The 23115-nt window shown below is 42.3% G+C and overlaps 1 protein-coding gene across 2 annotated transcripts in view; it reads right to left on the bottom strand.

Moving 5' to 3' along the window:
• The window catches only part of ITSN2 (intersectin 2), a 126522-nt gene extending 103777 nt beyond the window's left edge, over positions 1-22745 (bottom strand). For both annotated transcript variants that reach the window (XM_045011649.1, XM_045011650.1), the window contains exons 1-2: positions 22686-22745; positions 6956-7019 (exon numbers count right to left, since the gene is read on the bottom strand). In XM_045011649.1, coding sequence (XP_044867584.1) covers positions 6956-6986 — 31 coding nt within the window. In that variant the 5' untranslated portion in view covers positions 6987-7019; positions 22686-22745. The remainder of the gene's footprint in view (positions 1-6955; positions 7020-22685) is intronic.
• Between the last annotated feature and the right edge of the window lie 370 nt (positions 22746-23115).

The raw sequence follows: 23115 nt of genomic DNA, 5'->3' as shown, positions 1-23115 counted from the left end.
ATCTTGTTTTGCCTAAGAATTCATGTATGCAATACATGGATTTATTTTGTTCCAACTTCTACTATTATACTAATTTTTAAAGCAATACTGAAACGTTATTTCTGGATGCTGCTACAGTTGCCATTTACAGTATAACGGTGTGTTGGTGAATAGCACCATAATGGTTGCTATTCACCAGTATAATGGTTTTACACATTTTATTCAAAACATCTATAACATGGCTGTATAACTAAATTTTTGTCCTATAGTTAAGACTCAAAATATTTTTATTTTACATGTAAAACACCTTATCCTAATGTTGAGTCTGAACTTTTCATGAGTTTAAACTTAATCCAGACTTGATGTCTCTATCTGAAACTTTTAATCAAAACTCTGACCTGCGAACTACTCCTGACACCTCCCCCCTCCCAATAAGTAGCCATCTCCTCTTTTGTCTTTTCTAATTTACATTTTAACCTGTTTTATCCTGTAGAATCTTGATTGATTATGCATGACCATTAAGATCTGTTAATCACTTTGTTTACTTCTGTGTATAAACATTGATGCTCACCCCTAATAAACTTGCCACACTTACTCCGAAGCTCTGCTTTTAAGCTAAGGATGGTGTGAGCCCGTTGATCAACGAATTGTTGTCTGGTCTCTGACAGATTTCTGAGCCCTATACCAACTCCGCACAAACTCGGGTGCTGGAGAGGTGAGTAGGACTTGCTTTTTACCTAACAATTTGGGGGCTCGTCCGGGATTCCTTCTGGTGCGGTGCCTCTGTCCAGTGGTCAGACCACTCATATACGAATTGGCAGGCGCCACGGGAGATTTCTCCCAGCCAATTCAATATTGAGGGTCGTGTACTGGACAGCAGGATAAACGCCAGTTGGAGGGCTCCTGTCAGACACCATGGGTCAAGGGACTAGCGTGCCTCTTGAGAGTCCGCTGGGGATTGTAAATAAGTTATGGATTGAAGGGAAACTCCCAGTACAGACAGGAATGTCTAGGAGGAAGTTGTACACACTGTGTGTAAGGAATTGGACTGGGTATACCGCGGTATTGGCCGACCCGGAGATGAGGTGGCCTTCGTATGGCTCTTTCGAACAGGCTGCCTTAAGAGGAGTAAGGAGCCAGATCGAAAAAGACCATCCGGGACAGTTATGTTACTGGTTTTGTTGGGACACAGCAGCAGAGCTGTGGAAATCTTTAAAAATTATGGCAGTCAGGTATTCTTCCGAGAGTGAACCCCCTCCATGTTATTTCAATGAAGGGTGTAAACCACGGCGTGTTTTAACTCGTCAGTTGATCCCCACTGCACCTGCCCCTATTCCTCCGCAAGGGGACTCTCTCCAGAGCGCAGAGGGGAATCTGCAGGACTCCAAATTGGAATCTCTGCAGAGGGATAAGGAGGAATTGGAGGGGCACACCTCGGAAGGAGTTTTGCATGGGAGAAAGAAAGGGAAAGTAGTAAAAAGAAAGAGAAAAAGGAAGAATATAAGTTGATGGCTTTAGCTTTTCGCGGTGGTATTCGAGGCAGAAGCCGTGGCCGTGGCAGGGAATTTCAGGGTGCTCGGGGAAGAGGGTCCTGGCAACCCCAGCCATCAGGAAATTGTTTTCAGTGCGGACAGCCCGGTCACTTTAAACGTGAATGCCCCTGGGGACGCCCAGAGGGTCCGGTCGCATCCGCAGATACTTACACCAGGGACGAATACACCGCTGCACCACCAGCCCAGCCCGTTCCTCAGGCCTGGATCAACTACGAGCAGCAGCAGCAGCAGCAGCAAACTCAGCCTTCTCAATGACGGTACCCCGGGGGCGAAGGCAAACAATGTGATGGTCTTATTTCCTTAATGTCTTTAGCCGGCTCTTTCCTCACTTTCTCCCCTCCCAGCAAAGAGCCTCGTCTAACCCTTTCAGTCCAGGGACTGCCTGTCTGTTTCCTCATTGATACTGGAGCTACTTTCTCTCTTTTAAATCATGCCCCCTCTCCCTGGCTATCCTCTGAGGTTAAAACTGCAACTGGGAACCCACAGTCTCTGGGACTCACTTTGCCTCTAAATGTTATTTATGCTGATAAATGTTTTTCTCACCGTTTTCTTTTTTCCCCAGCTTGTCCGATCCCTTTGATGGGCCGGGATTTACTCTGTAAGCTTGAGGCTACTTTAACCTGCACTCCTGAAGGGGTAGGATTATTGATGACAGTGTTAGGAGATTCGGCCCCAGCTCAGGGTAATTGGGAAACACCCCCCCCCCCCTCTCCCCTGACCTCACTGACTTGCCTTCAACCCTCTGGGGAATTTCTGACACTGATGTTGGCCTGCTCCTTTCGGCAGAGCCAGTAAGGATTCAAGTGAAGCCCTCCTTAGCCCCCCCGTCAGTCCCCCAATACCCCCTGTCGCTGGAAGCCTGGGAGGGCATCCGCCCCATTGTCAAGGGATTCATTGCACAAAAGCTAGTCCGCCCTCAGCGCACTCCCTGTAATACCCCTATACTGCCTGTCAAAAAGCCTCCTAAAAAGGACGGAGACCCTATTCGTTGGCGCTTTGTACAGGATCTACGGGTTATTAATAACTATGTGGTCCCTCTTCATGCAGTAGTTCCTGATCCAGCTACTATCATCAGCCAAATCCCCTGGGATGCTGAGTGGTTCACTGTTATTGACTTAAAATCAGCCTTTTTCAGCATTCCTGTGCACCCAGACTCTCAATATCTCTTTGGTTTCACCTGGGAGGGACAAAGTTATGTCTGGCAACGACTTCCTCAAGGCTACAGAGACAGCCCCACGATTTTCAGCCAATGCCTACGCCACGACTTGGAAGGCTTCACCAGTCCGCAGGGATCCACGTTAGTCCTATACGTAGATGACATCCTACTAGGTAACCGCGAAGAAGCCGCCCTCCGCATCGATGGTAAGGCATTTTTATTATACCTACACACCAGAGGCCACAAGGTAGACCCTAACAAGATTCAGCGGGTCTCACAAAAGGTTCGATATCTGGGTTTCCTGTTAACCCCAGAGGGGAGACAAATGGACCCAGCCCGCATAAAGACTATCCAAAACTGCCCTCTGCCAAACACCAAGAAACAACTTCGAGGTTTCTTAGGATTAATTGGCTTCTGTCGCCCTTGGTTGCCGTCCTGCGGGGAGTTGAGCAAACCGCTCCACCGACTCACTGCTAACCTTGCTCCTGACCCTTTGCAGTGGTCCCCAGACACGATCCAAGCCTTTCAGTTACTCAAGGACAGTGTGGCCTCCTCCATGTCTCTCCGCCCCCCCAATTACAGCAAACCCTTTCACCTTTTTGTCCACGAGAGGGGAGGAATTGCTAGTGGCGTCCTTACCCAGCTGAGCGGGCCCCACCATTTCCCGCTTGCTTTTTACTCCCAGCAGATCGACCCTGTCGCTCAGGGAACCCCATCCTGCACCCGGACTCTGGCAGCAGCTGCCCTGCTGATCACAAAGGCAAAGAGCCTGACCCTGGGTCATTTTACCACGGTCTGGACCTCTCATGCCTTGTCAGCCCTTCTGCGTAGGGGCACGACCCAAGTCTTTTCGGCCCATCGTCAGCAGCAGCTAGAGGCCGAACTCCTAGAAGACACTAACCTAATTTTTGAAAGGTGTGGGCCCCTTAATCCAGCTACCTTGCTTCCTAACCTGCCAGTCCTCCAGGATCAGCACGATTGTGTGGAAGTAGTTCATAGCATCTTACAGATAAAAAACAACCTGTTTGACGTGCCACTGAACAACCCTGATTGCATCCTCTTCTCGGACGGAAGCTCCTTCTATGTTGATGGCAAGCGTTTCACCGGTTATGCAGTCACCTCTGAATGGGACATTCAAGAGGCCGCCTCACTGCCAGGCAACTGGGGAGCCCAAGCCGCCGAACTCTATGCCCTGGCCCGAGCTTGCCAGTTGGCCGCTGGTAAGACCGTTACCATTTTTACTGATAGCAAGTATGCTTTTACCCTGTACTGGTACCCGCTGCTGAACTACAGTCGTGGGAAAGCCTCGGAGCCACTCTGGTCAAAGGGACCTGGCTTATGCCGGATGGCCGAGCCTGCCTCCCTCGCTCCACATACGCCGTGGCAGTTCGCTGGCACCATGATAAGGGGGGTCACTACGGCACGCACGCCCTTGTGGACACCATCGCTCGCTTTTGGTATGCTCCAGGCATTCAACCCTACTGCCTGTCAATAGTGAAAGCATGCAGCACATGTCAGCGTAATGAACCTGCTCCGCCTCTTAACAAAATTAAGGGTAAAAAACCTCCGCCTGCTGCTCCATTTCAACATCTTCAAATTGACTTTGCACATATGCCAAAGGCTTTTGGGAAAAAGCACCTTCTTGTTTTGGTTTGCCCTCTGACAATAGGGAGCTTAAGCTTACATTGGCTAAATACTGTCAGGAAACAGGGTTAAACTGGCCTCAGGTACTTCCCTTGGTCCTGTTTCACCTTCGTACTCGCCCAACCCGTGTATTGGGATTATCCCCCTTTGAACTGCTCTATGGACACCCCCCTTTCAAAGGCGGGGCGCTACCACGTGCTGATGTTTCACTATTGGGAGGGGATCATATGACCGCGTGCCAGTTTCTCTCCCTACAGGCTCGCCTCCGTACCCTTTGGAAAGCCTCGCAGTTTTCCCAGACCGTGCCGCTGGAAGAACAGATCCACCCGTTCCAACCAGGGGACTTCGTCTGGGCCAAAAAGTTCGTTCGTGGCGACGCCCTCCAGCCGAGGTTTACTGGACCCCACCAGGTTCTTTTAACAACCCAGACTGCAGTGTTCCTGGAAGGACGCAAATCCTGGATCCACCACTCCCACGTCAAGCCAGCCGTAGTGGACCACAGTGACGGACCAGCAGCTCTTGCCACCACTAAGGACACTGCCTCTGACCAGTGGACCAGCTTACCTCTTTCAGACATCAGACTTAAATTGACTCGAAAAAAATGAGAGGACCTTTTATTCTGACAACTGTATGTTTTTTATCATGCCTTTTTAGTTTATTTTCTGCTTATGAAGATAATGCTTTTATTAGATATTCCCACGAGGTTAAAACTCGTATTTTAGGAAATAGAAGTAATTGCTGGGTATGTACTCAATTTCCAGTAAATGCAGAACAGGGACTCCCCTTCACACCCATTCCCCTGACTACTGCTAATATGACTTGGATGCCACCAGCTAGAGTAAAAGATCCAGTCCAACACAATCTTACATGGGACAAAACAGAAGTGCCAATTAACAGATATCTCAGGGTGACCAATCAGACAGGATCACTGTGTTTTGTTAAAGAAAAGGGGTCAACTTTTGTGGGAACAAGTAAATGCACCATGTATTTTAATGGCACCGCCTTTAGTAAAAATCTTGGCTTCAAGCCTTGCGCATCCCACTTATCCCATATGTAGATCCCTCACAAGCCTTCAGAGTCAGCTTTTAAGAAACCCTGTGGGTCAGTTTATTCTTTTCCTACTTCAGCCAAAGGCCTTACTCTCTTCGAGTTGGCCCAGGCTGAAATTGCCAAGCGGCCCTTGGCTCCTTAAAATGGGGTGTAGCTTTTGGTAAATAGTTATCCCAAAGCTACAAATCGAGGAATGTTGAGTCTGAACTTTTCATGAGTTTAAACTTAATCCAGACTTGATGTCTCTATCTGAAACTTTTAATCAAAACTCTGACCTGCGAACTACTCCTGACACCTCCCCCCTCCCAATAAGTAGCCATCTCCTCTTTTGTCTTTTCTAATTTACATTTTAACCTGTTTTATCCTGTAGAATCTTGATTGATTATGCATGACCATTAAGATCTGTTAATCACTTTGTTTACTTCTGTGTATAAACATTGATGCTCACCCCTAATAAACTTGCCACACTTACTCCGAAGCTCTGCTTTTAAGCTAAGGATGGTGTGAGCCCGTTGATCAACGAATTGTTGTCTGGTCTCTGACAGATTTCTGAGCCCTATACCAACTCCGCACAAACTCGGGTGCTGGAGAGGTGAGTAGGACTTGCTTTTTACCTAACACTAATTAACCTTAATAGTTGTGAATTTCTAAATTAGCTACCAGAAACTCTTAGTCTTTCTTGTAATTTATCTCCTCAAACAACAAACCAGACGAATTGCAGATTTTTTTACCCAGCTGTCAGATTTTCCCCCACTTGGCAGACAGAGCGTGTTTTGCCTCTAACTATTCTTTTTCATTTTTGGGTAGCTTCAATTATAGAAATGAAGTCACCAGGTAAAATAGCATTAAAACTTCCAATTTCTCAGCAGATTTAGCAATATGCTTCTGTAAGGCAGACTATTCCCTTTAGAAACAGAGTGATCCAACTGACTAACACATAGTCAGAAGTTGCATGGCATCTTTTAAAGTTTTATCTGGAATATGTCTTTGAAAGGAAACTGAAAAAAACATGAGCTTCTGCATTATTTTGCATGACAATAGAACATAAAATCAAAAGGGAAAATAGTTAAGATTTATCTGCATATTTGGAGCACATTCTGTATTGATTATGAATAATCAATTAATTGAAATATGTTATGGTACATATTATTTAGTTTAAACTATCTAAATTAAAACATATCAAATCCTATGCCATATTATACAAACTCAAATACCTATTCTGTTAATTAATGGTTACTTAGTTTATTTCTCATCTGAAGTCATTCAGTATTCAAATTACAGTCACGTATAGGCATGTAATAACCTGTTAAATTATCTAAAATTACTAGATGCTCCAGGCATATGTGCACTCTTAATTATACTACAGTACAAGCTTGTGCTGAATTCCTCCAATTCCTAAAGTATAGACTATACATCAGAAGTCGTAAGCAACAGTAAATATGCTACAGCAAGTTGACCAAAACATTGAGGCATATGTTGCAATCAGTTAATTACTAATAATATTGATATTAAATATAAAGACAAAAAAGCACTCTCCGACCTCACATAAATGAACCCAGACCAAGCTACCTACCATTCATGGCTGTGGGAAACTGAGCCATCATGGTCCTGAATGTGCCTTGCTAGCTCTTAGCCATCTGCAACATAAAAACATTGTGCCATTAATAATGCAACAAGGGCAGAACACAGCTTAGTGCTCCTGCTGAGCAGAGGGAATGTCTGTCCTCTTCAGCTCACACTTCCGGAAGCAAACAATGCAGGGCTTCAGGCTGCTACTGAACATACTGAATTTGCATTTGGAAGTAGGTGGGAGATTTCTGTAGGTGGGAGATTTTTATTTGGTATGCAGTGCAGTCTTGAACCTAGAATCACATTCTTAAAGGAAAACAGCATTCATTGTACTGCGTGTACTGCGTAAGATATACACACACACCCCATCACACTGGAACATATACTGTACAGAACAAGGAGGAGGATGGTCTAGATAGACAACCTAACAGATTTTTTTCAGTCCGAACTTCCATGATTTACTTGAATATTTATCAAAATTAAAATTATAGTTGACATACTTGAATACAATACTTCTGTTAATAAAAGAAAGAATACTGAAATTAAATAGTTCAAATATTGGATAAATAACTTTCCACAGAACTTACAAAAGCATGATTAGTGGAAATGACCCTGCATACTTCATTCTGTAAAATAACTAGCTCCAATCAAATCATGCAGCAGTCTATTTTCCAGCATATAAAACTGAATATTGTTATAAAGTCAATTATGTTTGTTATAGTATCAAAAACAAAAAGTATCATCATCAGAGCGGTTCTTAATATAACATACTTTCAGAATAATAAATGTTAAAATGCTGCCCGTCACATTGTTTTGCTAGTTTGGTCACATTTCAAGAGTATTTAACATTTTATTTATTAGTTCTTTATATTTGCAAAACATTAGCTAATTCTCAAAACATTCCTCAAACTTAGGCACTTTGCCCGTTTTACAGATGGGGAACACCCATAAAAAATTAAGACAACATACACATGGCATTGCTTCAGATAAAATCATTTCATTTTGACTACTGTTCACTAAGGAGCCACAAAAGCTTTAAATCTGGAAACATTTTTGTAGTAATGGTATGTGATGTGAAATTCTGCATAGCAAAGTGGTAATTTTATTAGGTTAAAATACGAAAAAATACAATAAAAATGTAAGAAGGGGGGGCAGGGAAGAATCTACTCACGAAACAGCACTTAGCCAACAACAGCAGAATCCTGCAGTGCAATTACTCATCCCAGTGTTCAGATGCTTCTAATATTCTAATTTCTGTATCACATTTCAGATAACTATTATGCCCACCCTCCTCCTTCAGTGATTACATACCTGTTCAAATACATTTTCAAAAATATTAAAGGTACAGAAACATTTTTTTCTGTATGGTGTTGCTTATTCTGGCATATCTGATTGTTTTATTGGTTGCAAAAAAAACATGCAGTTGCTTCCAGAAGCATTCAAAAAATTTCCTTGCAGAGTAAAGTGTGTAGTAAATACTCTAATGTACTAAATGGAAAATGTTAGGAATCACTCTGTACCAGGACTCTATATGTATATTCTATACACAATATTTATAATGTAGGCTATACAATGGGCTAATTTTAGATCAAGAATTTGCCTTCATTGATTGGTTTGTGCACTGCATAGCCACATGTTGACTGTGATATATCATCCATCCCCAAATGAGTGAAAACCAAAGTTAACCAATTATATACTGCTTATATAACTGCCTAGTGAGGAAAGAATTACACAGTACAACTGCTTTTATATAACCCTCTTCACAGTAGTATCACAAGACACTTTACATTCTTTTTTTTTAATATAAAAAATGGAAATGGATTGTGAATCCATTGATCAAGTGTGATACCAGGGATCAATTGAAGAAAGAACAGAAGGAGGCAAAAGAGGCTGAAAACTTTCCCAAGAGGATGAGAAAATTAAAATGAATTTGTATATTTTTAGGTTGCCTCCAACATCTCTTCCTATGTCCTTAAAATGAAATAACAAAGGACAATTGCTCCCTATTTATAACTTTCCTGCTGAACATAAAGTTCTATAAAACAAGCTGCACTTTTAAGAACTGCTAGAAAAGAACTCTAGGCTGAAATACTGCAATAGGATGAGTATGAAGAACCCACTTGAAATCAATGGGGTAAAAGTCAATAGGGCTGTGCATGGACACCAGGGTCGATCTGTATGGATCTTATTGCAGGATTGGGGTATAAAATTTTAACTGATTAAACCCATACTCTTGAACTATTCATTTTGTTCTCTCCTTTGCAGATCACGTTTTATTTTTAAAATGGGGGGCGGGGAGGGGAATGCCTGACATTCCACCTACCCAATACTACCAAAAAATCTTTTTGGCTTGTTTTTTAACCTTAGGGTTATGAAGAACATCAAACTATAAAATAAATCCCTCAAACAACCCTTGAGAAAAAAGCCTAAATAAACAGCTAGGCCTTGGAAATGCTGCATAAGTCTAACAACCTCAGGCTTTTTGGAGAGGACGTCTGCCTGGGGAAAGCAAAAGTAATTTCCAAACTAGAAGGCCCTCTTGGGGAATGCTCTAACTCCAGCCTCCATATACAAAAGTCAAGCTATTGTCAACTCAAGCACCCCACCTGTTCTCAACTGCCAGGTTAAAAACCATGAGGAGAGAGGCAGTCTCTAAGATCCCATCTAACTGCAAAAAGCTAGCGTGTTTTGCGTCCCCGTTACAACATGGTACTGCCAAACAACGTTATAGCTGTGTGCATTACAAGACCATACCATGTTTCAGCCATGCCTCATACTATTGTATTGTATCTAGATCCTACCACACAGCAGCTTTCTGAAATGTAAGACCTAAGATGCACCAAATCTAAACCCTTAACTTAAGTGATAAGCCAGGTAGGGACGTGCCCCATGCCTGAAAGTCCTGAGTGTGTGGGAGAAATTGCAACCAGACTTCAGAATGCAGACATGTAAAGAGATCCAGATAGAGTTCTTATGTCTCTGCATCAGCTCTTGGGCCTATGACACCTCTTGTGTAGCGCAGTTCCATTAGAGCCAGGCTGCCAGAGTCTTACCAGCCATAAAGATTTCTGAACCCAAAAGCATGGGACGGGGGAAGGGTCTCCCACAATATGAAAGGACAAGCCAGCAAACATAAATTCAGCATTGGTCTGTATTAACTTCTGTTCTTCATTTACAGTAACTCCTCACTTAACGTTGTAGTTATGTTCCTGAAAAATGCAACTTTAAGTGAAACAATGTTAAACGAATCCAATTTTCCCATAAGATTTCATGTAAATGTGGGGGGTTAGGTTCCAAGGAAATTTTGGGGGGGCAGACAAAAGGCATTATATACTGTACTGTACTGTGTTTGGGAAGTGCCCCTGGCTTACCCCACACAGGTACAGCCCGTTGCAGGCAAGGATGTTAGGAAGCACCTTTGCAGCAGCACCAGCTTCCCTGGAAAAGAACAGGTGCCGACTTTGCCGGGAATGCTCCAGGCCCGCATCTTCCTGTCCCCACTCCACACCATCTCTTCCCACCCCCACTCCACCTCCTCTCTAGAGCATGCCACATTCCCACTCCTCTCCCCCCACCACCCCAAGTCCTAAGCGCTGTGAAACAGCTGTTTGGCAGCGCTTAGGACTTTCTGGGAGGGAAGGGAAGGAGTGGAGATGTGGTGCTTCCCCGTTCCTTCCCAGCGCTTTGTGCTTTGGACTTTCTGGGAGGAAGGGGGAGGAGCGGAGACGCGGCGCTTCTCCGCTCCTCCCCCTCCCTCCCAGAATGTCCTAAGCGCTGATGGGGAAAGCGCTGGGACGGAGGGGGAGGAGGCGGAGAAGAGGAACTTGTGCAATGCTCCCTTGTAAAGTCGCTGCTCTTCCACAGAATCTTACAAGCAGTAGACAGAGCAGGCAGCCAAATAGACATTATAAGGGAGCATTACACAACTTTAAATGAGCATGTTCCCTAATTGAGCAGCGATGTAACTTTGAAACAACATTAAGCGGGAGGACGTTAAGTGAGAAGTTACTGTATTTATTTGCCTGTATTATTCCAGTGCCTAGAGGTGCCCAGTCCCACTCATGAATTTGGGTGGGGAAAGGGTAATTCAGTGCAGCCGCAATAGTTCTATCATCCTCACATTTCCAACCAGGCCACTCATCAACCCAAATTCCTCAGATACAAACCCCCACAAAACTGTTTCCATGGGACTGAGGGTAAGGAACATGCTTGCCACTAAGAAAGAACTCCGACTCTGTGCAGTCAGTGTCCCTAAGGTTTGGATATTACTCAGAAATCAAAGTGGATATTAGTTTATTTTCACAAATTCCAAGTCTGGTAATCCATTAGTCACCATATAACTACATCCTAGCATCCTTCATAATGCAGTAGTTCCTCTTATTCTCAGTTGATGGTGCAATTTCAGTGAAAGATACTAAATCTACACTGGACTTTCTAGATTAGAAATGACTCTAGATAACTTTTAAATTACAACAAAACTTGGAAATTTCTAAAGAACATTTTACGTAACACCACAGACGGTCACACTGCTGTGTAATAAAGTATGCCAAACAAAGAAAAGAATCCCTAATCAGAAGAGATTATAATCAAGTAACAAGCAGGTCACAACAAACATAGAACAGAAAATTACCTTTACAACTGGAATATACCACACAAAGTTGGATTTGCTTGAAGTGTTTTGGAAGAAGGAATTTTGTTTGGTGAACATTAACTTTTAAGGTGTTCCAAGCATAGGGCATAAAATATGAAGCTGGTAAAGGAGAAGTCTTAACAAAAACTATCTCACACCGGTAAAGGGAACACGCTGGCATAAAACCAAAGCCTGACATTTACAACAACTGTAATCCAACTCAGGAATCTTTTGATTAGAAGTTTAATGTCTGGAGCATAAGGCCTCACACATGATGAAAACAGGAAAAGTTGGACCTCAGTAGGTTTAAATAACAGAACTGACACATTCTTGTAAACAGATCACCTGACCAATCATCATGTTTACAGCAGCAATTCTGTTTTCCCAGCCTGACCTAAACAACTTCAGTTTCTCCATCCTTTCCCAACACTTACTGTAGTTTTGAAGTGAGGAAATGAAGAGGAGACTGAAGGAGAGAAGAGGTAAGAAAAAAGCTAGAATTAGAATATAAGAAAAAAGTAATTTCTTCACTCAAAATATTTTTACTTGTTCTTATTCTGTGTGAAACTTATATAGCATATGCTTTTCTAATATTTAATTTCTATTTGAATCAATCACATACAAATATTTCCAGAAAAAAAACTAGCAAGAAACTGCTATTTGGCAGGAATGGTTAATTAGTTAAATAGTTAGGTCACACCAGTTCATTTACAAGCAGGCTGATAAATATTCTGGAAGCCATGGTTCAGATACCCCACTCCTAAAAGAGCAACAAAATTGAAAGGGGAAGTGATGGAAAAAAAGTGAATGGACAGTGCAAAATTAATCAGCAAGAACACAAACTCCGGAGGTTGCTATCGAACTGATTTACATAGGAAATGTAATACGTACTGGCAACATATTAACGCGGAATAATGAACACTCTGGACTAAGAGAAATAATATCCTAAACAGGATGTCTACACTATTGCTGGGGAGGCCAATTTTATTTTTAATTTTTATCGGTAGTCCATTAAGTGTGCTATAGGCTGTAAATGTTGATATGAACTACTGTACTAAGTAGCTGAGTCTAGGATGGATCTAAGTAATAATAAAAAAAATGATGGGGTACCTCAACAACCATCACTTTGTGGCAGAGGGATTTTCCTGAAGCAGGTAATAGTTTTAAGTGGAAAATACTAGCTTCAAGATATATTGGTCAGTCTGCTGTCTAGGTTGCACAATTATCAGAACTATATTAAGAAAGCACAAATATCCTCTTAAGCACGTAGTTATTGGGGGTGGAGGGAAGAATTCATTTAACAGCATCACTTTTAAACCAGCTACTCAGTTTCCTGCTATTATGCTGATTTACAGAGTTGTAATGATTTTAACTGGCACATAATGGCAACAGAAAACCTACCTAAATTAAAAGTTATTTATTGAATGAAGGCCTTGAGATCTCTCTTTATTTTCTTAAATATTTGGAGTGATCCAATTGGGGCAGAGTGGTTCGACAAAAAAGGTGGGGAAGAATAAGCTACTCAGAATTACTGGCTAGCTCAAGAACAGAATGAAAAGCGGTTCTCCTTACTTTAAGGAAATATCCATTTTATACTTATTACAGGTGAGACCTGGAAAAACTACGAAAACAAGTTAACAGTGTGGATTAAATGAGAGCCTAAACACAAGCCAAGCAACAGGAACCAATTACATACACACAAGGAAAGTATATGAAGTGATATGGTTAGTTTGCCTGCTGTAGGTACAATGATGGCATTTTTCACTAGCTAACTATCCTTGACTTATCCTTACAAGCAGACAGAGCTAGATCGAAGAAAAACATTTAGGCTTAGTCTACACTACAAAGTTTTATTGGCATAGCTATGTCAGTTAGTAGTGTGGAAAAAAAATAAATCACACCTCTAGTCAACACTGCTATGTCAGCAATACCCCCAGTGTAGATGCAATTATGCCACCAGAAAAGTGCTTCTGTTGGCATAGCTAATGCCATTCAGAGAGCTGGTTTAGCTATGCTGGCAGAAAAACCTCCTTCTGTTGATATATGCCATGTCTATGCTAGAGGGCTGGTTGGCATAGCTACACTAGTATGGCTATACCGACAAAGTATTTGTAGAATAGACAAGCCCTTATTTGAAATCTCGGATTTTGTTGATTTTTCCTATTCTACTGCCAGTTTCTTTATTCTGATTCTGAATCTTCTGTTCTGGACATAACTCTTGGAAGCCTAACCATTTAGAAAAATCTCCTTCTATTCTTTCTCACAAGCAGAAATTAACACTGGAAAGCCCACCATAAAGCAAGAGATATCTGTCTTCCTGATAATGCAGCAAATACCATGGAGTACACCACAGCACTATTTTCTCTTCAGGATGCAATAGATCTGCTCTTTGACTTGTTGTTCCAACATTTGTCCCAGAAAAAGAGTTCAAAATATACAGTCTGTGGATCAAAGGAACTTAGTGCAGTTAAGCAGAAAAAGATATAAGACACATGAGAAATATATGGAGGGTAGTCTTCTATGCCCAGCATCTCAAAAGAATAATCTTAATATGCTGTTTATAAAATTATTGAAGCATTTTAAGGGGTGGGGATTATTTAAATCTGGATTCACATCTAAAGTTAGAAGAACTGATGCTATTTTTTTAATAACAATATAAAGTACACCATGTCCACATCAGTAGCTAGCTATAACTGTTATTGGCAAGTTTAGTATGGTTTAACTGACCAGCACGGGCAGGTATTTTTGTCTAAAAAGGAAGCTGTACATCACCCAGGAAGCAAGACTGTAGTGAATTGCTTTTTAAAAGAACATATTTCTAACGGTCTTCAGTTAAGAATCTCAATCCACAGTGTGATAGAGGCCTACTACCCAGAGCCATCCTAACCCATATGCAAAGTACGCAGCTGTTTAGGACACCAGGAAATTTGGGGCACCAAATTTCCTGGTGCCCTGCACAACCGTGTACTGCTCTAGCCCCTGCTCCGCTCCACCCCTTCCCTGCCCCAGCCCCACCTCTTCCCACCCCTGCCCAGCACCGCCCCACCCCCACTCCCCTAAGCTCTGCAGCAGGGCCCACTGGCGAGTGCTGGGGAGTGGTTCCCCCATACCCCCCAAGTCTCCCCCGGAGGCCTGGGGCCCGCTCCCCCACTCCTCCCCACAGAGGCCTGGGGCCCTACACGCACACCCCGGGGGGGGGGGGCTAAGTAGGGCCCCAGAATAGCTAGAGACGGCCCTGCTATTATCAAAACTGTTTTTAAATACAATTGTAAATTAGCATGACTAGGGTCTTAGTGTGAGTAGGGAGCATATTTCCAGCTGTACATGCCTGAAGATATTAGGGTGCCTTAAGAAAAATAACTAAAAATAATCTTACATGGGAAAAGTAAAATACCTAACCTGCAGTATTATGATTTTATCTGCTTCTTAACAATTTTATTTTAATTTTCAGAGTCCTCTGGGTTATTCAGATGCAGAAGGGTGATGGAAACCATAGACAACACATTACTAGGGCACAACGGAGAAAACAGATGGGGCATTCAACTGGAATTTCTCCTTTAAACTTTAAACACCAAGTACCAGGTTATACAATATACTAACACTTAAACCATTAGAAACAACAGCAAATGTATATAAGGCTTTGTAAAGGATTAGGTGCCACTTTATCTTGTACTGCAGTCTTAAGTACACTAAACGATACCTAACTTGTCCTTGGACCAAGAGCACACATCCAGTAGAATGGTAATCGTATGACCTTAATTCATAATTGTCTACACTAAATTATTTTTGTGTGTATGTGTTTTAAGTGAGGGGTAGTTTGTAATATCTTTATATAAATTATTTATTACGATCAAGATTCTTGGCTTTCAAAATATTGTGCTAAAGGCAGTGTATCAAAAAAATCAGAGGCAGTTTGTAATGTCAGAATATGCTGATAGCCATAATGGGAAATGTTTTGCCCTGCAATAGTCATATTTTTAGAATTGATGGGGATGTTTCAGAAGAGAATGACACTCATCTCCTGTTGTCCACCACTATTACTTCACTTTGTAAGATTACAATGTTGTTGAATCACTTAACTACACGTAGATAACATGAGTCACAGTTAATGCCAAACACCTCATAAGCGTCATTTGCAGGTAAGTGGGTGGCAACATCAATAGAATTACAACTAACACCCAACACCTCATAGCTTCATCAGCAGATAAGTGGGTAGCAAGTGCAACATCAATAGAATTACCAACTAACATATTTTAGCTACTACTTCTAATAGCTGAAATATTACTAAGATCCATACCAAAACCCTACAAGCCAAGTTCACTCCTATTGTATGTAGGCCATTGTTTCATTTGCACCCACATACAGCAGCAATGTTTTTGACCCTAACTATTTAAAGCTGGACAAAATGAAAAGCTAATTTTCCAGTAAATGTTCTTTTTAATTTTGCCATTACATGATTCCAGTGTGCTGTGCTGCTACTGTCACCACCTTGCTTCATTTGAATTCCATGTGGTATTCTGAAAAGCATGTACAAACCTGTTCTCAGCTATTCACTAATAGACAAGTCTCATCTATTATTTCTTCATTCATCTACAGGAGACAAACAATTAACTTATACATGCTAAATTGTATTATTGCTGGGGATGGTTTTAGATATTTCTAAGTGATAAAAATATGAACTGTGTATATTTTTACAATATTTGAACTGGATACTATATTTCTGATATATCTTTTATTGCACTCTCAGTCTGAACAACGCAGATCTATTTATTGGTGGTCTCCTCACAGGCCTTTTAATCTTGTACAAACTGCTCACTCAACACCACTAACAGAAAGGTGTTACCGTGTTTGCTTTCTAAACAACTATGAAATGTGAACTACAGCAAAACATGTATTTTTATAGAAAGAATCAAATATTCATAAAGAAATAAAATCAACAGATTTGTTTGTGTTTGAACACAAATAGTACACAGAGAGAAAGTAACACAATAGAGCAGTGGTCCCCAACATGCTGCCTGCGGGTGCCATGGCGCCCGCCTAATACCCAGCAGGGGAGAGAAGCCGCGGCCCCACACCTGCCGGGGACACAGAACTCCGGGGCCCGCAGGCTGTGGGCGCCGGCGTTCTCTGTCCCTGGCAGGTGCGGGCCTCGACTTCTCTTCAGCTTCTCCGGGGCTGCAGGCGCCGGTATTCTCTGCCCCCGGCAGGCGCGGGGCCGCGGCTTAAGCCGGAGAGAAACCATGGCCCCATGCCTGCCGAGGACAGAGAACTCCGGGGCTGCAGGCTTCATTCTATGTTAAAGTAAGAATAATAAATATATTTGGACCAGCAGTTCAACAATGTTTTACTTTTTTAAAATAAATAAGATGAAAACTGTTTATGATATTTATTTTGTAAAAACTCCTTAATTTTTCTTACAGGTAGATAAAAAAGAGCAAATTCACATGGTAAGGTGAAAGAGTAATTGTCGAATAATTTAATTAATACCTTTTACATGTAAAATTACCCTTTTTATCTTATGGATTCATATATTATGTAATATTAAATATGATGTTTTTCGTTTAATGTACAAATACAAAATAAGCCTTGAAAAACTGTTGGCGCCTTGCCACACACTGCTGAAAACATGAATGTGCTACTGGCCACAAAAAGGTTGGGGACCACTGCAATAGAGGACATTGCATAAAAATGCACTGACTAACTTTTAACCTCAGACCTGAAGCATTAATTAAAATTAACATCCATACAGCACTTTCATCTCCAAAACGCTTTAACAAACATTGACAAACTAAGCCTCAAGCCACTTCTCTATCCTAATTTTCCAGCTAAAGAAAATGAAAGAGGTTAAGTAACTTGCTCACTGTTACAGCTGGAATTAGAACTCAGGAATTCCCAGACTCTTATTCTTGGGCTCAGTCAACATATCTAAACCTTTAAAGAAAAATACACCATCTTGCACTATTTTACTCACTGAAAATGTTTCTGAATCCACTTTTTAACAGTGCACTTTATTGTTTAGCAGTGAAACATTTGTTTTCAGAAAGATTAAAAGTCGCTTCTGTCTCTTTCCAGTGCTAACTAAACAAGCACTAAGAGCCTGATCCAATGCCCATTAAATCAATAGAAGCCTTTCCACTGACTTCCATGAGCATTATTTTCAGTCCCATACCTCCGTGACACTGTTTACTTTTTAACATACACCATCTGAAGAATGAGCAGCTACAGAAAAACAGCAGCAGCAAATAACAGAGTATTATAATTATTAATTATCTGTAATATGGTAGCACCTAGGGCCCTAGATACAGACATGCGGGATGTTGTAGAAACACAAAACAAAAAGATGGTCCCTGCTCCAGAAGGGTTACAATCTAGATCAGGGCTGGGGAACCTTCGGCTCATGGTCCAGATCCAGGCTATTGCTTAATTTCATCCACCCCACAGCAAGTCTCGGTGCCCCCTCCGCGGGGCTGGAGCCACAAGTGCTGGCTCACCCCACCATAGGCGGGAAGCCCCAAACCTCAGCACCCCACGTCCCCTCAGCGGCTGAGTTGAACGTTTTATATTTCTCTCTCTAAAAAAAACCCCCTAAATTAAGTTACTTTTTACTTGTGCGTGGCCCGTGACTGATTATTTCTGTGGGTCAATGGCCCGTGATAGAAAAAAGGTTTCCCACCCTGATCTAGATGAATAAATGAAAGACATACATAGATAAGATGTTAGTAAATAAGATACTGAACATTTTTTAAAAAGTAAACTTGGACTGGACTGGCATTCAAGCAGTATCTCATGGGAGACTGGGATTTATGACTTGAAATAGGTCCTTAAGTTCCATGCTTAGGGGGACTCAGGGCGAGATTTTCAAAGGTACTGAGGCACTCAAAGATGCCTAGTAAGATTTTCAAAGCACCTGGGCAGGCTAGGTGCCTAATTTCCATTGGGAAATCAATCTGGCTTTCAAAGCACAGCAAAAGCCGCATGCTCGACCAAGGTGGAATAGGTCTGTTGCGTCACCTGTCACAAGCCTGGGGCACAGGGAAAACCTGGTCTCCAAGAGCTTTCAAAAATACACTGGATGAGGATAATGTTGAACGACGTTAACAGTATGTGTTTACAGTTTAAAAAAATAAGTAACCACTGTGTCATTTTATAGCCAGAGGTTATCACAATACATAATCCAAACAATACTGCTTTATTGACAAATACACATACAACCTGAGAGGATCTTTGCATACTATATAAAATAAACTACAGTCATAAATAAAAAGGGACAACTAATCAGTCATCTTCTTAGTAAGGTATTGGGGGCATTAAACCCCCAGCACCCCTCAGCCACATAAAACAAGACAGTGTAAAACATTAAAAAGGAGGAATAGCTCCTTCACATACACTCAGCTGCTCAACGTCATCAGAATTTTTCCAAAATAGTCTATGCTTATACCACTTATTCCTTCTGAAACAGGATGGAGAGAAATGGCAAGGGCTATCATCTAGATTCTAGAAGCTATGAAGAGATGTTGTATGCTGAATCTGAAATGTGGTTTTCCAGAGTTAAAAGAAATAATCTGAAAACAGAAAATGATTAAAAATAAAAAATACTGAGGCTAAAAAAAAAAAAAAGGAAAAAAGATTTAAACAAATAATATCAGAAAAAAGTATTAAATGTTTCATAAAAGTAAAATAAACAAATGGCAACAGTTAAAATCAAAATTTTAAAAATTGAAATAGGAAGGAGTAAAAATACATTACAAGGGAAATAAGATAGGAATAACACTTCTAAAAAAAATCAAGACACTTAAATATGGAGTGAAATGAAAAGTGGGGACTCGTCAGGAGTCAAATTATGTTTTAAAAAGTCTAATATTGTGCCCTTTCCCCATCCCATTTGCCCCTATCCTGCAAAGTGATCTAAATGAGAACATCCTTCAGCAAGATCAAGGCTCTTGTAAATTGTCAATTAAAGCGTGATCTCTCCAAGGCAGAGCCCATGCCCATGATTTGCAAGAGCAAATAATAATTCTAAATAAATCAGTTTTGGGGTGTTCATCTTCAGTCCCCATACTTAAAGGGGCCTAATTTTAAGAGGCTGGGTGCTCATTTCTGGTGTCACACACAAGTTGAACACCAAAAGCCACTAGAAACTTTTGACATCTTGGCTGTTATTTTTTTCCATTTGCCTGAATGGCACCTAGCATACTTTTGAGTGCTCAGTGAATGAATACATAAATAATAAGGCAAGATAAACAGCTGAGTAAAAAATTATTATAGCAAACAGGACTAGAACGTCATATTCAGTAGTTTATATCTTATTATGAAAATGAACTTAATTCACATAATAGTAATATGACAGCAATATAAATAAATAATATTTGAAAACTAATCTAGGTATTTGCATGGGCCCCGTTCAGGTAATATGCAAAACTCACAAAAGCCTTCTTACTAACAATGTTCAAAATCAATAACAGCCCTCTTCTACTTTGGTTTATTTGACCTTGCCCACATTAAGGAGGGGAAAAAAAGTTCCCATAATTCATCACTGGTGCACTCCTCTCTGGGTAGATTAGATTACATGGCTATAAACATTCATAAACCCTGTCTACAGTAAAGCTTCCACTTTTGCTATCACTAGAACCTATTATTTATTTGTATTACAGTAGCACCTAGGAACCCTAATAAAGCATCAAGACCCCTTTGTCCTGGATGCAGTAAAGCTAGAAAACAAAGAACACAGTCACTGTTGCAGAGAGGTTACAACCTAAGTGTCAGTCAGGATACAACAGGTGGACTAACCAGACAAACAGGGTGCAGGACTGTAGAAACAAAGTGATCAGAGTTTACAAGAAAAATGGAAGTCTCAGCTTGCCACTTGCCTAACCAATGCCAGCTGGCAGTGTACATAAGCATTACAGCAGCACCAGTGAAAAATTAAGGGTCCAAATATTGCATGTGTAGATGCAGACTTGGAGTCTGACTTGCATTTTAGGGCAGCAGTCACTCAAAAGTCTCTAGAGAGACAAGCATGATCTAGTGTTCTGAACACAGAAAAAGAGCCAAGAACTCCTGAGTTTCAATCCCAGCTCTATCACTCACTCCCTGCATAGATTTAGCTAAATTATTCTTTGTGCCTCAATTTCCTCCTCCATAAAATGAGAGTGACACTTATACCTTAACATAGGTTTTATGAAAACTGATTATTTGATGTTTGTAAAGGACTTTTTACATGAAGTGCTAAGTATTATTAAAATTAAAATCTACTTTCAAATTTTGCAACATGTGACTGGTCTCACACTCTATTTGCAAATTATATATTTTTTAATTATGTTCCAAATTATATTAGTGCCTAAAGGACACAACCAGGTCTCCTAGATGGTGGCCACATTTTATTTTCTGATAGAAAATTACAGTGCCAAAAAAAAAAATGGACAGGAAAAAAAAAAGATACCATTTACTAAGGCATTAACCATGGAAGTTAGTTTTCATCAGCTCTTAATTTCTTCAAACTACTGGTTTTCACAATAGCCTAAGAAGCAAACCAATAATTATAATAATCTTCATTATTCCATTCTCTGAGATTCCCAGTATAGTCCATCTACCTAACCTGCCCTGTGTGCGTTATCTTCTAATAGATTGTAAGCTCTCCAAGCACAGATGTTCTGTATTTTGTCTCTTGTGGAGGCCTGAACCAGTTGTTGGTAATTAATACCATTAATGTTAATCATTGCTACCATTTTCATTTATTTACAGACTACCACGCATACACACAGATTATAGAGTTTCCTAGCCACACTTTACTACTGAAATTATGAAACCAGCGCCTAGGAACAGAAAATTAGTTCCCATAGAAACACATAGAAATGCTCTAGCATCAATAATTTTACTCCTCCATCTTCCAAATCAGAGAGAACATGTATGGGGGACATTTGTAAACAATCCTCACTCATTTCTGACAGCTTTCAAAATGTCAGGGTAAAACTAACAGAAGTTGAATCCAGCACTCATCAGTTGTGTTCAAGAGGACATAGGGGTAAAATGCTGCATTGCCCCAAGAGCTCTGATGGTTACCAAAAAATCACTTTTCAAAAAAAGAAAAGTACATATAAAACTTTACTATTTTTAAAAAGGAAAAACTTGTAATGCAAAAGAAATGTCTGCTTGGCCTAATAAAAGCCACAAACCTGAAACATTTCCCCATCCGCTGCCCATTCTGTTGCCAAAATTCTATTTCAGTTATTGTGGTTTTAAACTTTTGTGCTGCACATGGCTGCACACTGTGATGTGAGCTAAATAAAATGAACAAAACCAGAGATTTTCTTCTCTGCTATACTGTGCAAGAGGCGCTTACCCTGGAGAAGATCGAAACCTAGTCCCATTCCCCAGAGAAAACTTAAAAGAAGTGGGGGGGGGGACTCGAGCTCTCTCTCCCCTAGTCCTGTTAGGGTTCCAAGCTAACAAATGAATTCGAGAGACCCGATCAGAGGTAGGACTGATGGGGCTGGATCATATTGGGACTTCCCATCCTCAAGTAGCCTCCTACCCCTTAAATCCTTCACAAGCCCCCTCCAGCCCTTCCTCACCAAACACCTCAAATCCCAGTCATGTGTTCCCCAGGCCATCCCCCACTTCCCAAAGGTCACTGCTCACAACAGCCCCCAAATCACTCCCTCGATCCCTCTCCACCCCCCCCCAACAAGGGCACCCCCCACCTGCCCCTTCCCCAGTCCCCTCAACTAGGAACCCCCCTACCGCTCCCTCCCTTGGCTCCCCCCGAATCAAGGTCACTCCCTACCTGCTCCCTCCCCAGATCCCCCAACCACGGGCACCTCCAACCTGTGCCCTCCCGGGCCCCCAGCACAGTCAGGGCCCTGCTCCCCGGATCTTGCCTCCCCAGGTCCCCCCAGGAACACTCCTCTAGCCCAGGGACCCCGCCACCCCCTCAGCCTGCCCCGGCCTCGTCCCCCGCCGCGCTCCTCCCGCGGGGGCCAGGGCTCCGCTCACCCAGCCGGCGGGCAGGCGCCTCTGTTCCCTCGGACCCCCACGGCTCCAACCCCACTGGCCGAGGCCGGCAGCGCGGAAGCCGCCAGGCCGCCCCTGGGCCTGCGGACGGTACCTGTTGCTCTGCTCGGGGCTGGCCCCTTCCCTCCACCGCCTCCTCCTCCTCCTGTTGCGGCTCGGCGGCGGCGTCAGCCCGACAACATGGCGGCGGCCTCGCTCGCAGGAACAGGGCGAGCCACGGCAGGAGGGGGAGGGAACAGGAGCTGCCCGCAGACACGGCTCAATGTGGGTGCGGGGCCAGGTCCGGGACACGAGCCCGCAGGGCCCCTGGGTGCCGCACCGAGGCTCCGGATATAAGCCAGCGAGGCCCTTGGGACCAAAGTGTTTAGCATCCTGGGTACCGGGCAAGCGCTGAAACACAGGCCAACAGCACCTCCGAGTGTGGGACCAAAGCATATGGCCTAACAGCACCCTAGGGTGCAGGTCTCAGCCTCAAGACTTGGGCTAACAGCACCCAGGGGTGTAGGACCCAGGCTAACAGGGCC

This window comes from Mauremys mutica, chromosome 3 (assembly GCF_020497125.1).
Source record: "Mauremys mutica isolate MM-2020 ecotype Southern chromosome 3, ASM2049712v1, whole genome shotgun sequence".
NCBI lineage: Eukaryota > Metazoa > Chordata > Testudines > Geoemydidae > Mauremys > Mauremys mutica.
This window is presented reverse-complemented; position numbering and strand designations above follow the sequence as displayed.